General features: G+C 44.5%; 1 protein-coding gene across 1 annotated transcript in view; it reads left to right on the top strand.

Moving 5' to 3' along the window:
* Positions 1 to 3,682: 3,682 nt before the first annotated feature.
* Positions 3,683 to 14,013, top strand: part of HMCN1 (hemicentin 1) — a 165,391-nt gene continuing 155,060 nt past the window's right edge. Inside the window, exon 1 of the mRNA XM_041479619.1 lies at positions 3,683 to 4,205. Within this exon, the coding sequence (XP_041335553.1) occupies positions 3,950 to 4,205 (256 nt within the window). The 5' untranslated portion in view covers positions 3,683 to 3,949. The remainder of the gene's footprint in view (positions 4,206 to 14,013) is intronic.

Raw genomic sequence — 14,013 nt, forward strand, 5'->3', positions numbered from 1 at the left:
AGAATCTCTCTTACTTTCCAGAAAACCTTCCTGTAGAAAAGATTTGTGTAAATATTATGTACAAAACATTTGGGCATAAGGATGGTCTGTGTGTACCTGTGGTGTTTGCTGCTATTTTAAGGTTGTTTTCAATCTCACGTGTGAAAAATAATGTCATTTTATATTCTCTAACTTTATTAAAAATAAGGCTAAAAGCCCATCCTTTCTCTAATCCCTTCTCACAACATTTCATTGTGATGTACCAGCAGAGGGAGATCACGTTCTTGTTCTTTCTCTTGCTTTCCTAACACAGCCTGGTTGCCTAATTGTAAATGCATTAATAACCCTGGCGTGGCCAATACAATATGTTGAAATTCTCCAGAATACAACCCTTGCCAAGGAAAAAATTTTAACACACCTCTAAAAATTATTTTAAAAAAATTCCTATATGCAACAGGCAATTACTCCAGTGGTGAAAGCAGTAACTGTGTAGTAATTTTACCTGTTTTCACAGAATCATGGAATTGTTTAGGTTGGAAAAAAGCCATCCAAGACCATTGAGTCCACCCATTCCCCACTGACCCAAGTGCCACATCCTCACATTATTTGAACACCTGCAGGGATGGGGATTCCACCATTGCCCTGGGCAATCTGTTCAAATGCCTGAACACTCTTTCCATGAAGAAATTTCACCAGAAATCTCCATTCTAAATCTCCCCTGATGCATCTTGAGGACATTTCCTCTCATCCTTCTTTTTTGACATCTATACATCTAGTTCTTTATAAATATAATTTGATGTAAAGTTAATGTGTACAATTTAATGCATATACATGGGGATTTCTTGGAGAAATTAAATGGGAGATCTCCATGGACTGGAAAAGGAGCTCCAGGTGTTTAGGGTGGGTGTGGACACCCATGGTCAGTGGAGATATTGATATTTTAGGGGCAATGAACCCCACACTGCCTCATGCACTGTATTTAATACACAACCACAAGTAAGGTTTGCATGATGACACAGTTATGGGTAAAAATAGCTTGGAATAATGGATAATTAGCATGAATTCCCCATGTGCAGAATTAAAAAATTTAAGTACATGATTTATTGATCTTCATGGAGCTGATCTTGAAAAATGACTTTTATGGCGTGGTTCTTCTTTTCCTTTCAGTGTGTGATAATGTTCCCAGGGTTTTAATAAAGAAATACATTACTTTTCTTATTAAATATTTAATATATTGAAATCTCCATCTGTCATTGTATCTTCTCTTTTGTTTTTCCAAGTAAGCAGCAGAGCAGGTCCTAACTTGGTCCTGGTCTTGCTCCATAATTGTATTAATGAAGGCAGCAAGTCTGCTTCTGAGCCAGAAACAAAACTTTTGACCCCTGACTTCTATGTCATGATCACAGGATGGCCTGTTTTATAAAACAAATGTTTTATAACCAAAAGCAAAGTGATTTCATCTTGCAGATGAGAGATGATTCAGTGCTACAGCGGGGTGAAATGGTCTCTTGGCTCAGGCACAGGGTTTGTTAAACAAACTACTCCAGTTGCTACAGCTACTTAGGCCTGTGTCTCACTCTTTTTCACTGGGATGTGAGACTTTGAAATGTGTTGAACTGGGAATCGAACTGACATCTGTATTTAAGCAAACCTCTGTGGAACAGAAAGAAGACTCAAAATGGCAGAAGTGTCTCTGCAGGAGTTCTAGATTCTTAACAATGTAGAGCACACAGCATGTCACAATATCCCATTTTTACAACTTTTATGTTAAAAATTGCCTGTCATCAGAAATGTTTGTAGAACACAGGGAATTGCTACCGTTCACCTGTCTGCTCTGATTCTGCTGTAAAGCATTAATTGGCAAAGCCATGAAATTAATATTAGAGCAGACTGAGTTTAAAAAGGAAGCAGGAATCATAAAACACAGAAAGGCCAGAATTCAGCCAGACACTATAGGTGTGAACATTTCAAAACAGATTTCAGTTCTTAGCTTATCTCTTAATAGCTGTAGCATAGGAGCAGGGAACATAGCCTGTAGTTTAGTTTCAGATTCAAACCTTTTGGGAAAATGGAGATCAGAAACTTGCAGTTCTTCAGCACCTGGATTATGTAATAGAAACATTCATTCCTACACAGGTGCTAGAATCCAAGGGCTTGTTTCCTTAACTAGAGCAGGTTGTTTCTAGTCATGTGGATTCTGGAGAAAACTCACAATGTATCACCCTTCTGAAGAGTTAGAAGGCAGAAGTAGAACAAAAGTTACATACATCCCATTTTTATATTCAATCACAGTTTTTATATTGTTGGCAAAGGTAAGGTACCTCACAGGACCTGTGAATTCTTTGTGACTGAAAAGCCTTGAGATTGCTCAGTACAGAGGCTCTCTGGTTCTGTCTGCAGGACAGCTTTTAACCATCTCCAGTGACATGCCTTGGTCACAGAGCAGAGAGATGAGTACTAAAAACACACTGTCCACGTGTGACAGTAGCTGCACAGCTGGAACAACAGGGCACAGGCTGGAAAAGGGTCAGGGGTTATTTGATCCTTTCAGAGTCTGAACCCTCATCATATAATGGCATTCACATTACAAAATCTCCCCCAGAAGCTGTGCAGGTCTTTTCATGGTCTCTGTAGATGAATATGAAGATTATAACAATATAACCACAGATTAATCTATCAGCTCTTTCTCTTTTCTGCACCTTGCTTATCTTTCCTTGCAGATCTCTAAGCAGAAGCTCCAGTGAGCTGCATTACCTGCTTCCAGGCTCCCTACATACCTGCTAATTCCTGTTGTAGCATTCCTGTCCTTGGATGGCACTTTAACCCTGCCCGTGCCAAAAGCAGCATAGGTTCTGCCTGCATGCAAGAATTTGAGACAAAAAGGTTATTTTTAGTTTTAGAGCAGTGAATTTGCAGCTCTCATATAAAGGACCAGAGTGTCTGCACACATAAAATGCAAAGACAGGACTAAAGGCTGGCTAAGAAAATACAGTCAGTGAACTGGAGAGATCTCACTCTGCAATACACACACTTCTCACAGGGAGAGCCAAAGCCACCTACCCAAAACAAACAGCAACCATTCTCTCCTTTTATACAATTAATCAAGTTCAAACAGGAAAAAAAAAAAAAAAAGAAAAGAAAAGGAGGGATGGGACTTTTAGGAGGAGTTGGAATAAAAGCTTTACATGAGTGAGGGCGGGACCCTCAGGTGAGGGCGCCATCCCGGCGTGAGAACGGCGCCCTCGAGATGCGGGAGTGACGCCCAGGAGAGGGAGTGACCCCCAGGTGAGGGCGGGACCCCGGTTAAGGTCGGCGACCCCGAAGTGAGGGAGGGGCCCCCAGGTAAGGGCAGGACCCTGAGGTGATGGAGGCCCCCCTGGTCCTCCCTTGAGGGCGGAAACCCTGAAGTAAGGTCGGCGACCCCGAAGTGAGGGGGAGACCCAGCTGAGGGCAGGGGCCGCAGCGGGCCACGGGAGGCGGGCCCGGGGCGGGCGCCGCCTCAATCCGCAGCCGGTGCTCCCGGGGCGGCAGCCGCAGCTCCATCCCCAGCCCGGCTGGCCCCAGCAGCCCCGCGGCACGGCCGGGGCTCAGCGCTGTCCCTCGGGGCGGCGCTGCCCCAGCCCTGCCCGGTAGGGAAGGCGGAGCGGGGCCGCAGCCGCGCGCAGACAAAAGCGGCGGCGCTTCCTGCGCCGCGCCTGAGGGGAGCGGGCGGTGGGCGACGGGGTCCGCTCTCCCCTCTCCCCGCTCGGTCTCTGCTCCCCTCGGTCTGTCCCCGCTCTTCCCGGGTCGGTCCCAGCGCTCTCCCCAGTCCGTCCCGGTTTATCCCCGCGCTCTCTCAGGTCCGTCCCGGATCCATCCCCGCTCTCTCCGCGGTTCGTCGCGGTCTGTCCCCGCGCTCTCCGCGGTCTGCCTCCGCTCCCCTGGCCCGACTGCCCCCGTGCCTTTCCCGGCCGCCGCGGGTGCCGGCGCGATGGCTGTGGGTGGGAGCCCCGGGGCGCTGGGCACGGTGCTGCTGCTGCTGCTCGCCCTGAGCGCCCGCGCCGTGCCCGAGCCCGAGGCGGTGCCCGAGGGAGCCTCCACCCTGGCCTTCGTCTTCGATGTGACCGGCTCCATGTACGACGACTTGGTGCAAGTTATCGAGGGCGCATCCAAGATCCTGGAGACATCGCTGAAGAGACCCAAGCGGCCGCTGTACAACTTCGCGCTGGTGCCGTTCCACGACCCAGGTAGGGCATTCCCTGGCTGGGACGGGCAGGAGCCGGGAAGGGCAGCAGGGAGCTCCCGAGGGCTGGCAAAAGATTGGGTTTCCTGCGCTTGCAGGGACTGGAGCCTAAGTATTCCTGTCCCATCCTAGTCGTTCTTGCTGCACGCGTTTCTCTGCCGAGGGCGAGTAACATATTGCGACCACCACCTCCCTGTTTCTCTACAAAGCTTCCCAAAGCCTTCAGGATAGACTGGAGTGGGCTCTAAGTGCGCTCTTTGCAGCAAGGAGTAGCTTAAAGGATCAAATACTCCCCTTAATTGTTCAGATACGAGCTGAAGTAGCGTCAGTGAACCGCACGTGGAGTAGTAACGGTGCTGCTGAGTCTTTTTCCAATGCCCTTCCATGGGAGCGCACTTAAGAACATCAGTAATGCAGTTCCACTCTTCCTCTTGTCTTATTGTCCCATTTTTACATTCAGAAACTTGTAATGAAATGAACATGGTGTGGTTTTCTTTTTTTTTGTTTTGTTTTGTTTTGGTTTTTGTTTGAGGTCTTCTTTCTTTTTCCCCCTCTTCTGCCATACATCGTGTGTTCGTCTCTTTCAGCATCTGTTTTTTGTTCCCCACCTATCCATTTTCTCTGGCTTTCTTCCTCTTTCCTTGTCAAATTCTTCTGGTGATTTGAAGAGGAAATAGGAACAGGATGCCCCGGGCTGGTGGTGTGTGCTGTACTGTGCCGTAAAAACGGGCTGGTGGTGTGTGCTGTACTGTGCTGTAAAAACTCCCTTGAAAAGAAAAAAAAAGAAAAAATAATCAGAAAGTGGGGCAAAGCCCTTGAAAATTCTCTTTTGGCTTTAGTTCCCATGGAATATCTCAGAATATGCTCAATGCTTAAGAGTTCCATTTTTGCAGGAATGTCACCAAAAAAAGTGGACATCCTCTCTGTTTCCTCCCAGTCACAGATACTTCTGCTTACAAGATATGTTTGCTATTGGTGTAAATACCTTAAACCAAATGCTTAGAAAGTTAGAGGCTTGTCTAGGTTCTCTTTTTTTTTTTCTTACAAAGTGTTCTTCATTGTAGTATCAGAGTGTTCTATGACAAAAGGGTCCTTACTGTTTCCACATTTGGTGTAATTTTCTTTTTGTTTTCCCTCTCTTCCCCCTGTTCCCCAGTTTTTTGTTATTTTATGGAACAAACTTATATGGGACTTGAAAAACATCGTGCCACAGAAATAAACAAGAAGGGAAAGATTTGGGTCAAGTGTAGAACCTAGAACTCTCTTATATCCTTCTGGAAAACCAAGTTCATCTCTTTGGAGCTCTTTTTCCATGGAATGGCTGGACAATCAAGAGGATGAGTTAGGAGTGTTTTGGTTGGATTTTCTGTCAGTCACAGCTTATCTTCACTTCAGTGAGCAGAAAGGGATTCAGGGTAGGAGTTGATAGTTCTCTTTTTCAGAGTGACTGGGTAACTATTCCATCCACAAGAGCAAGAAGATCTTGTGTGGTGCACTTTTAATTTGCAGGTTTGTGTGGTGGTCCTTTGTTCTTGTGCATCCTCAGTAGAAAGAAGTCTCAGCTTTCTCTCATGGGTAGTCCTGTGCTTAGTTTTCATCACAGACCACTTTCACTTCGTCTGTTTCAATAGCTCCTGTTTTCTTTCTCATCTCATATGTTTTCATTCAATTTTTCTTCTGCACATTTTCACCTTTTCAGTCCTTTTTTGTGTCCTCCTCACTGTCTTTGCTCCCACTGTCTTTCCAGGTTCTTTGCTTGTATTCCAGACTGACTCCTTTGACCATGCTTTGCTGTACTACCCCTCCTTGCTCTGTACAAACCTCACCAGCAACAAATCCTCTGCCACCTTCCTCTCCTTGAGTCACATTTTCCCACTCACTGACTCCTCGCTTCCTTGCCTCCTCTCCCATTCCCCCTCTTTGCACAGGAGATCCCTTTCCTTGGCAACTGTTAGACTTCAGTCAGTGGAGTGACTGAAACTGAAACCTGCAGAGAACTGACCTGCACAGCCCAGAGCTGCTGGCAAACGTGCCTCAGAGTATCCTGTTACACCTCTCTGTGTGGAAGCCCAACTTCCCTGCGGGGGCCTGACTTCTTTGCGTGATGGATAACTTGTGAGGGCAGGGAGCGCTCTCGAAGTGGAGGATGGACAATTTTCAACTTCATTTTGTCCTGGTTTCTGAAAACTATTTATTTGGTCTTTCTCAGAGTTAGAAAGACACACCACAGGTCAATGTCTTGAATTTTATGTATGTGTAAGATCCAGATGACTGTTGGTCATCTGTACCGTACATCTGATTGTGACCATGCTGAGACACTTGAAAAGAAAAAGCAAGAAATGCTGTTGTGACCAATTCAGTCTCTTTTTTCTTAATCTATAGAGAAGTAACTTTACTCAAAAAGCTCATAAAAATATTGCTTGACAACTATTTCACAGCATCCAATTCGTTTACCTAGCGTTATTCTTTCTGAAGGTTGCTCAACTGAATTAATGAGCATGAAGCTATTTTTTCACAAGTTGTGTTGCTATTCACTAAATTCTTCTTCCAAAAAATGAGAGCGTTTTACAGGCAAATTTTCTGGATGTTTTGGTGAGGTGCTGTGGTCCCTGAGGCAGATGTGACTATACAAGGGGTACAGATGCAGTTGGGGCTCAGGTCCAAGGAACTTCTCTTTGTATAAAGGTGCCCTGATGCAGATACACTATTGATAGGTAATTGCAATTTAAATTGGGTGTGGATTTTGTTTTGAACTCCATTGTTTTCCTAGTTTGTATTTCAGAGTGTCCTTGGCACCCCACAGGGTGCAGCTGGACTGTAAATGATTTGGTATAAATGTAGTCTATCAGAATATGGAAGGTTTTTTAAATAACTCAAAGTGTGGCATTGTTAGTGCTGTACTGAGGGACTGGAGCATGTCCATGGAAGGGAATGGAGCTGGGGAAGGGTCTGGAGCACAGGAGCAGCTGAGGCAACTGGGAAAGGGGCTCAGCCTGGAGAAAAGGGGGCTCAGGGGGGCCCTTGTGGCTCTGCACAACTCCCTGACAGGAGGGGACAGCTTAGTGGGCCAGCTCTGCTCCCAGGGAATGGGGACAGGAGGAGAGGGAACGGCCTCAGACTGTGCCAGGGGAGGCTCAGGTTGGACATTAGGGAAAACCTTTTCACAGAAAGGGCTGTAAAACATTTGCACAGGCTGCCCCAGGTGGTGGTGGAATCCCCATCTCTGGAGGTGCTCAAAAACCAAGTGCATGTGGCACTTGAGGACAAAGTTTAGTGGTGGTGGTGTTGGGTTGATGGTTGGACTTGGTGATGTAAAAGGTCTTTTCCAACCTGAATGATTCTGTGATTCCATGATTGTGATGTGCCAATGCATTGGGGTGCATGATGGTAGATTTAAATGTAGTGTTTTCCCTACTGCACTGGGATTTTGGTGAAACAGGATTACAAGTATATTTTTAGTATCAAACCTGAGGCTTTTGGCACAGAATTATGGCTTATGGAAAAATTTGTCATGGGTTTCACATTCCTATACCCTGTACCATCTGGTGGGATACAGAGAGTTCAACTCTGGAAAAACCTTGTGCTTTGGATTCTACTTTGTGAATAACCATGTGCAGTGCTTTAACAGATTACAGGGATTTTTTTTTTTATTTTTATTGTGGGCTTTCAATGCCTAAATGTGATCACAGAACTTCTGTAGATAGTGAAAAGAGCTGTTGACTAAGAAAGCTCTTGCCAGACTAGTGTTCAATGGAAAAAACTGGCATGGGGGGTGGAAAATTGTCCCAAATTTAAGAGGAGTTGGCACAGGAAAATTTTGAAGTGGAGCTAAAGCTGAAGATCAGCAAATGCTTTTGTAGTTGCGTGTTGTGGGTCCTGATGTCCTACTAACTCCCATTGTATCCTGTGGAAATGGGATTGGACTTGGAATGTCTTTATTTAACATCTGTGGCCAGCTTTGCTATTTTTTCTTTATGCCATTAAGGAATTTTGGAATGGAAAATAAGCCTGAGAGGACTAATTCATCCCTAGTATTTTTCTGTAAAGCTAATGGAATTATACCAGTCATAACTCACTCTGTGTGATTTAATCAAGCATTCCTTTAGTGTGAATGGCTATTCTACAGACCGAACTCCAGTAATTAATTAAGACAAAAGTGAAGGGAATATGTAACCTCTGGACTTCCTAGGGTAGAGGATGGTGTCTGCCTGTACATACTCTGCAATATCTACAGAACTCTCAGCATCTCCTGACCCTTTTCTTACAAATCAAATAGAAAACACTGTGAGAAAAGGGGAAACATTAATAATGCTTAGTTTAGATGGGAAAACTTAAGTCACATAGTAAGTGTGTAGGAGAACAAGGAATTTTTTTTTTCCTTGATCCCACTCCTCTCTTTTGAGACAGTAAAGCTCTTTCCTATCTTGAAGTTATGCACATAGTGAAGTATGTTTAACTGGAGTGTTCTTTAACAGACTGGCAGGGCTGTGTCTGTAACATGGTTAGGCTGCTGAGCCACATACTAGCTTGGATCAAGTTCAGGAGGTCATATGAAAAGTCTGGGAACTTTGGGTTTTGCAGGTTTGATAGTTTTTTTTTTTAGAAGTTACAATGAAGAAGTAATGTTTTTTCCAGAGGAGGAATTCTGTGAAATTAAAATTAGGCTATTAACGGAGTTAAAGTTTTTCATGCTTCCTGACAGAGAAAGTGCTGTGGGTGTGCAGATGGCTAATGGAGAGGGGAAGGCACTCCCATGTCCTTGCTGTACCCTCAGCTGGATGGTATCACAGATGATGTCACTGCCTCTGCCTCTCACATCCAGCTCTCCTGATAGCCCTTCTCCTGTGTGCTGCCCTGCACTTTTGCATTCTTCTGTCACTTGAGGTCTTTGATCTTGGGCTTTACTCTCAGATTTATGGATGTCTAAACTTCTCAGGCAGAGGCTGAATGTGTGTAAATCAGTTGGAGAAGATGAAGAGTGGCCCTTCTGGTATAGCCTGAAGAAGAAGGGCATTGTCTTCAACATTCTCTCTGTTTGCTTTGTGGTGTGGAAGAAGTGCTTCAGGACTTGTTATTAGAAGGAACAGGAACGTGGCTGTGGAGAAACACTACTGCAGCAGTGGTTTTCAAAGCAGGGAGAACAAGTTTAAGGGAAAAGTGGTATTCTGTACTGGTATCTGAGTTTGCCCACCCCATGGAAGTGGTATGGGGGCAGCATGAGAAAAGATCGGTGTCACAGCAGCTGTGGCTGCCCCTGGATCCCTGGAAATGTCCAAGGACAGGTTGGACGGGACTTGGAGTGACCTGGGAGAGTGGAAGGTGTCCCTGCCCATGGCAGAGGTGAGCCTGGATGGGCCTTAAGATCCCTTCCAGCTGAAGCCAGCCTGTGATTTTATGATTTTAATGAAAAGGGAGACAGCTGAAAGAGGGAGAGGAATACGATCCTGTGTTCCTGTCCACATTCTGGAGGCCTCCTTACCTTCCTTAGTAGGTAAAACTGCTTAAAACTGATTGAAAACTATCTTCTATTTGAACTAGACAAATTATTAGGTTGCCCAGAAGAAATTGCTTACCAGTGAAGTTTCTGTGGGCATATATTTTGTGAAAACTGTGTACTTATCAACTGTGTACTGGTTTTGCATGACCTGGTTTTTGGTAGCAGGGATGTCACAAAGATAGCTCCTATGAAAAGCTTCTGGAAGCTTCCGCCATGTTCAGCAGAGCCAATCTCTGATGGCTTTGAAGCTGGACGTGCTGCTGGCCAAAACTGAGGTGTTTTAAGGGCTTATTTTACTTCTCATTATCCTCCTCTGATTCTGCTAGCAATAAAATTCACTTTGCAATCTTCAGTGTGCCCTTGAAGTGTTTTCTCCCAGTCCTTATCTCAATTCACAAAGGCTTTGTTAACTTTTTTTTCCTCTCCTTTGCCCAGCTGTGGCAGGAGAGGATGAGCAAGCGACTCTTGTGGGTGCTTGGCACTGGGCCAGTGTCAAACCACAAGAGATAGAGAATTCCCTTGATTCTCTTTGAAAAGAGTAAGGTCAGAGGCCAAAAAAATTATGCTCTCCACTTAATTCAAGTAGTTGTCTTATTTGAGAGTTGAGTGGCTTTTATATCGCTACCAATATTTAAAGTGGGGAAAAAAAGGTGCTAATTTAGGAGGTCTCATCTCCCTCTTCTTCTGATGGATCACAGAATACCAGATTAAAGCTGGTGACAGCCAATCTGTCAGAGCAGTGTTTTGGTGGCCTCAAATTTGTGAACATCCCATCTGACAGCTCAGGGATGTGTAAGGATTTGGGGTTTTTTGGAAGCTGGTTTATTTTGGACTTGGATACACAGTGACAGCAGTAATGAGCGCACGTCCAAATTCAGAGTTTTTTCCTTGGTGTTTTAGGAGATGCAGTGTAAAGGTACAACTGTTCAGTGCTGCATTGCTATGTCTGAGGGCAAATCATAAGCAGACCTGGGCATAATAACTGGGAATTCTGCTCTTTTGTGCTAAAACTGATGAAGTATTGCTATTAATATTTCACAAGTGACAATTTCAATGGGAAGTACTGCTTCCCTAAAGCTCAAAAACTGCTCAGTGTTGTTACCACTACCAAGTGTTATTGTTGCTGTCATCAGGTGAGTGGCTGTCACCAACGCCGTGTGAGTGAACAGCTCTGGGCTGATAAGGATGAAGTCTAAAGCACTTTAAGACATTTCCATCTCTGAGGCTTCTGGGATAACTGTACTGAGAGTGTGGGAAATGAGTGTTTGAAACCTTATTGTCGCCCTTAACCGGAGACATTGTGATATCTATAAAATGAATACCCTCTGATTGCATGGATGTTTTCTTGTTTCTCTAGAGGGATTTATCTGAGGTCCCTCTAAAAGTAGCTGCTTATATAGATTAGAGAAGACAGTAAGTATTGCCAGTGCCAGAAGCTCCAAAATCTTCGAGGCAGCCAAAATGTTGTGACATGATCCAAAAGTCTGTTAAAGCATCACTCACAACTTATTTTTCTGCTGTCTTAACTCTGCATGTCCAGCCCAGAAGGTATGCACAAGGATGAATTTCCCCTCTGATTCTTGAATCCTTCTAGCAAGGGGAAAGATTATTCTCCCTGTTTTTATTTGAAGATACAGTAGAGATTATTTCCTTGGGAAAAAAATGATAATGCCTCATATACATAATTCTTTTCTGCTTCAAATTGCAAATTATTTTTTATGTTACATTTGAAATTGTTGCCTACAGAACTTAGAAGCTACTTGTTCCATTTTGCTTTGCTCTCTTCAGCTCCATGTGGTTATAATTCCAAGGAAAACTCTGCAGCTCAAAAACAATGTATTCCAGTGCTATTCTGTCCCTATAATTACTACTGATGTCCTTTATCAGGTAGCTTTGCTGTTTGTTAGCAGTGTGCAACTTTTCCCTAGAGCTGGAATTTGCATAGAGGATACTTCATCTGTTGTGTCCCTTGTAAAAGTCACAGTGCCCTTGTTAACTCAGCTTTTAGGTACGTGATAATTCACAGAGAGATCTCCCAGTTTCTTAACCACTTTTTGAGCAAAGAAACTTACTCATTCACCTTCCTCTCTTCTTTCCGCACTCTGAATTTATCTCCCAGGGGTTACAGCAGCTTGTATTTCACACGATCACACAGAGAAGCCCAATTAATCCTATTCATGGCTGTAATTGTTTGACACTGGCTACGAGTCTTGATGGGAGCTCTGTGGTATGGAAAGCAAAGAGCAATTTCTGCTGCTGCATGCATCTCCTGGATTGGTTTAAATGCACACAAATCAAATTCCTACTGCTGTATGAAAAGCAGATATTTGATGCAGATTCTCAAGTACTTTTTAAACCATGAATAAGCTGTCCCTCCCTGAGACTGATACAGTGTCCCGTTTTCACCTGGAGAACGCAACTATTTTCTGAGACTGCATGGTAATGAAGTGAATAAGGAGCCATGAATATGGTATACATCTTATCTCACTTTAACTGGGGCAATAGTGTTCACTGTAAAGAGAATTGTCACAGAAATATGACAGGAAGTTGAAAAGGTGGCCAGGGTATTTTCCTCTTGAAATGCCGAGCTTCCTCTTTTCAAGTGCCAATCCTAGAGGAAAGAGGAAAAAATATGTCTTTGTGGTGGGCAATCAGAATAATGGAATTGTTAAGAAAGGTTAATTGTTAAGAGGTTGGATGAGACCTCTTAAGATCATTGAGTCCAACCACTTATCGGTTGCTGCCATGTTCACCACTAAAGCATGTCCCCAGGTGCCATATTGACAGGTCTTTTGGACGCCTGCTGGGATGGTGACTCCTCCACTGCCCTGGGCAGCCTGTTCCAGTGCCTGGTGAAGAAATTTTTCCCAATATTCAATCTTCCAGGAGCAATTTGAGGCTTTTTCCTCTCATCCTGTCCCTTGTTCCCTGGGTGCAGAGCCTGACCCCCCTGGCTGCCACATCCTGTCAGGGAGTAGTGCAGAGCCAGAAGGTCCCCCTTCAGCCTCCTTTTCTCCAGGCTGAGCCCCTTTCCAGCTCCCTCTGCTACTCCTGCAGCTCCAGCCCCTTCCCCAGCTCTGTTTTCATGTCTGGACATGAATTAATAGTGAATTAATGCCTTTAGGAAAGAGAATGAAGTTGAGTTCTCAGGGGAGAATGAAGGAAAAGAACTACCCATGACCTGAAAACTGGTGAAACTGACACTCTGATCCTTAATCCTTGCTCTGTGTGCTGCACTGCTGTCCAACAGTACTGACTTGATTAGGATGAGGCTTGAGGCCATGGCCAAGTGTCTTTTGAAAGCTGTTGTGTGATGCAGAGGTGTGCTGTGTGTTACCTGCAGAGAGTGAACAGTACCTGTCCTGCAGAGGGGGCATGGAGTGATGGGACTCCCTGTGCTGATACAAGTTGTGTTAGAGCTTTTCTTAACCAAAGGGGAGCAAAAGGAGTTTGTATTGGCTTGGTGATTTTTTCAGTGCATCATGCAATGTTCATTCTCCATCCTGCTGGACCAACTTGTTAGAAACCTTAGAGCTATTTCCCCTGTACTGTGAAAACAGGGAATGGTCAAGACCCAAAGGCTGCCAGAGCTCCAGGAGCTTTTGGACAATGCTCTCAGGCACAGGATGGGATTGTTGGGGTGTCTTGTGTGGGGCCAGGGACTGACTGGATGATCCTTGTGGATCCCTATGAACTCAAGATACTTTGTGATTCCATGACTTGAGGTCCCTGTCATCTTTTTTCTTACTTGTGCTTTATCCTTTGTGTGTGTGTCAGAGGCTGCTTAGAATTCATAGTAGTGTGGATTCCGCTCAGTGGAGGATCTGGCTAAACCAGATTAAGGACTATGGAAAAGGAGCAGATATTTCATTTAGTTAATGTACTTTGAATGTGGCTTAAAGCCTGGCAGGAGGAACCCTTTAGACAGAGAGCCCTCAGATGCCAGTTGGTATATATTTTCCAGTCAGTGATTTAATTGTTGGCATATGCTGTGGCTTTGGTTTTGAAGGAGACACATGCATCAGAGGAAATATTGAGAACATATGTTCTTCAGTTTGCAAATGGCAAAACAGTTTCTCTGTTGAAAGAGAGTGATGGTGTTACTTGATCAGCTCACCATGCCTTGGTAATCAGCAGTTTTGTTAGAAGGAATAGGATGGATTCAATGAAATATGCTCTGGGCTGGCTGCTTTTTGTGCTTCATTACTCCAGCCAGGGAGAATGTTTTACCCCTCACTTACATTGTTGAACATAATATGTTTTTTATAACTGGTGCTGGTGTTTAGGATTTCCTGTTTGAGGTGTGCTGTTCTGA

The sequence above is a fragment of the Pyrgilauda ruficollis genome, unplaced genomic scaffold, assembly GCF_017590135.1.
Source record: "Pyrgilauda ruficollis isolate IOZ18807 unplaced genomic scaffold, ASM1759013v1 scaffold49, whole genome shotgun sequence".
In the NCBI taxonomy this organism is placed as follows: Eukaryota; Metazoa; Chordata; class Aves; order Passeriformes; family Passeridae; genus Pyrgilauda; species Pyrgilauda ruficollis.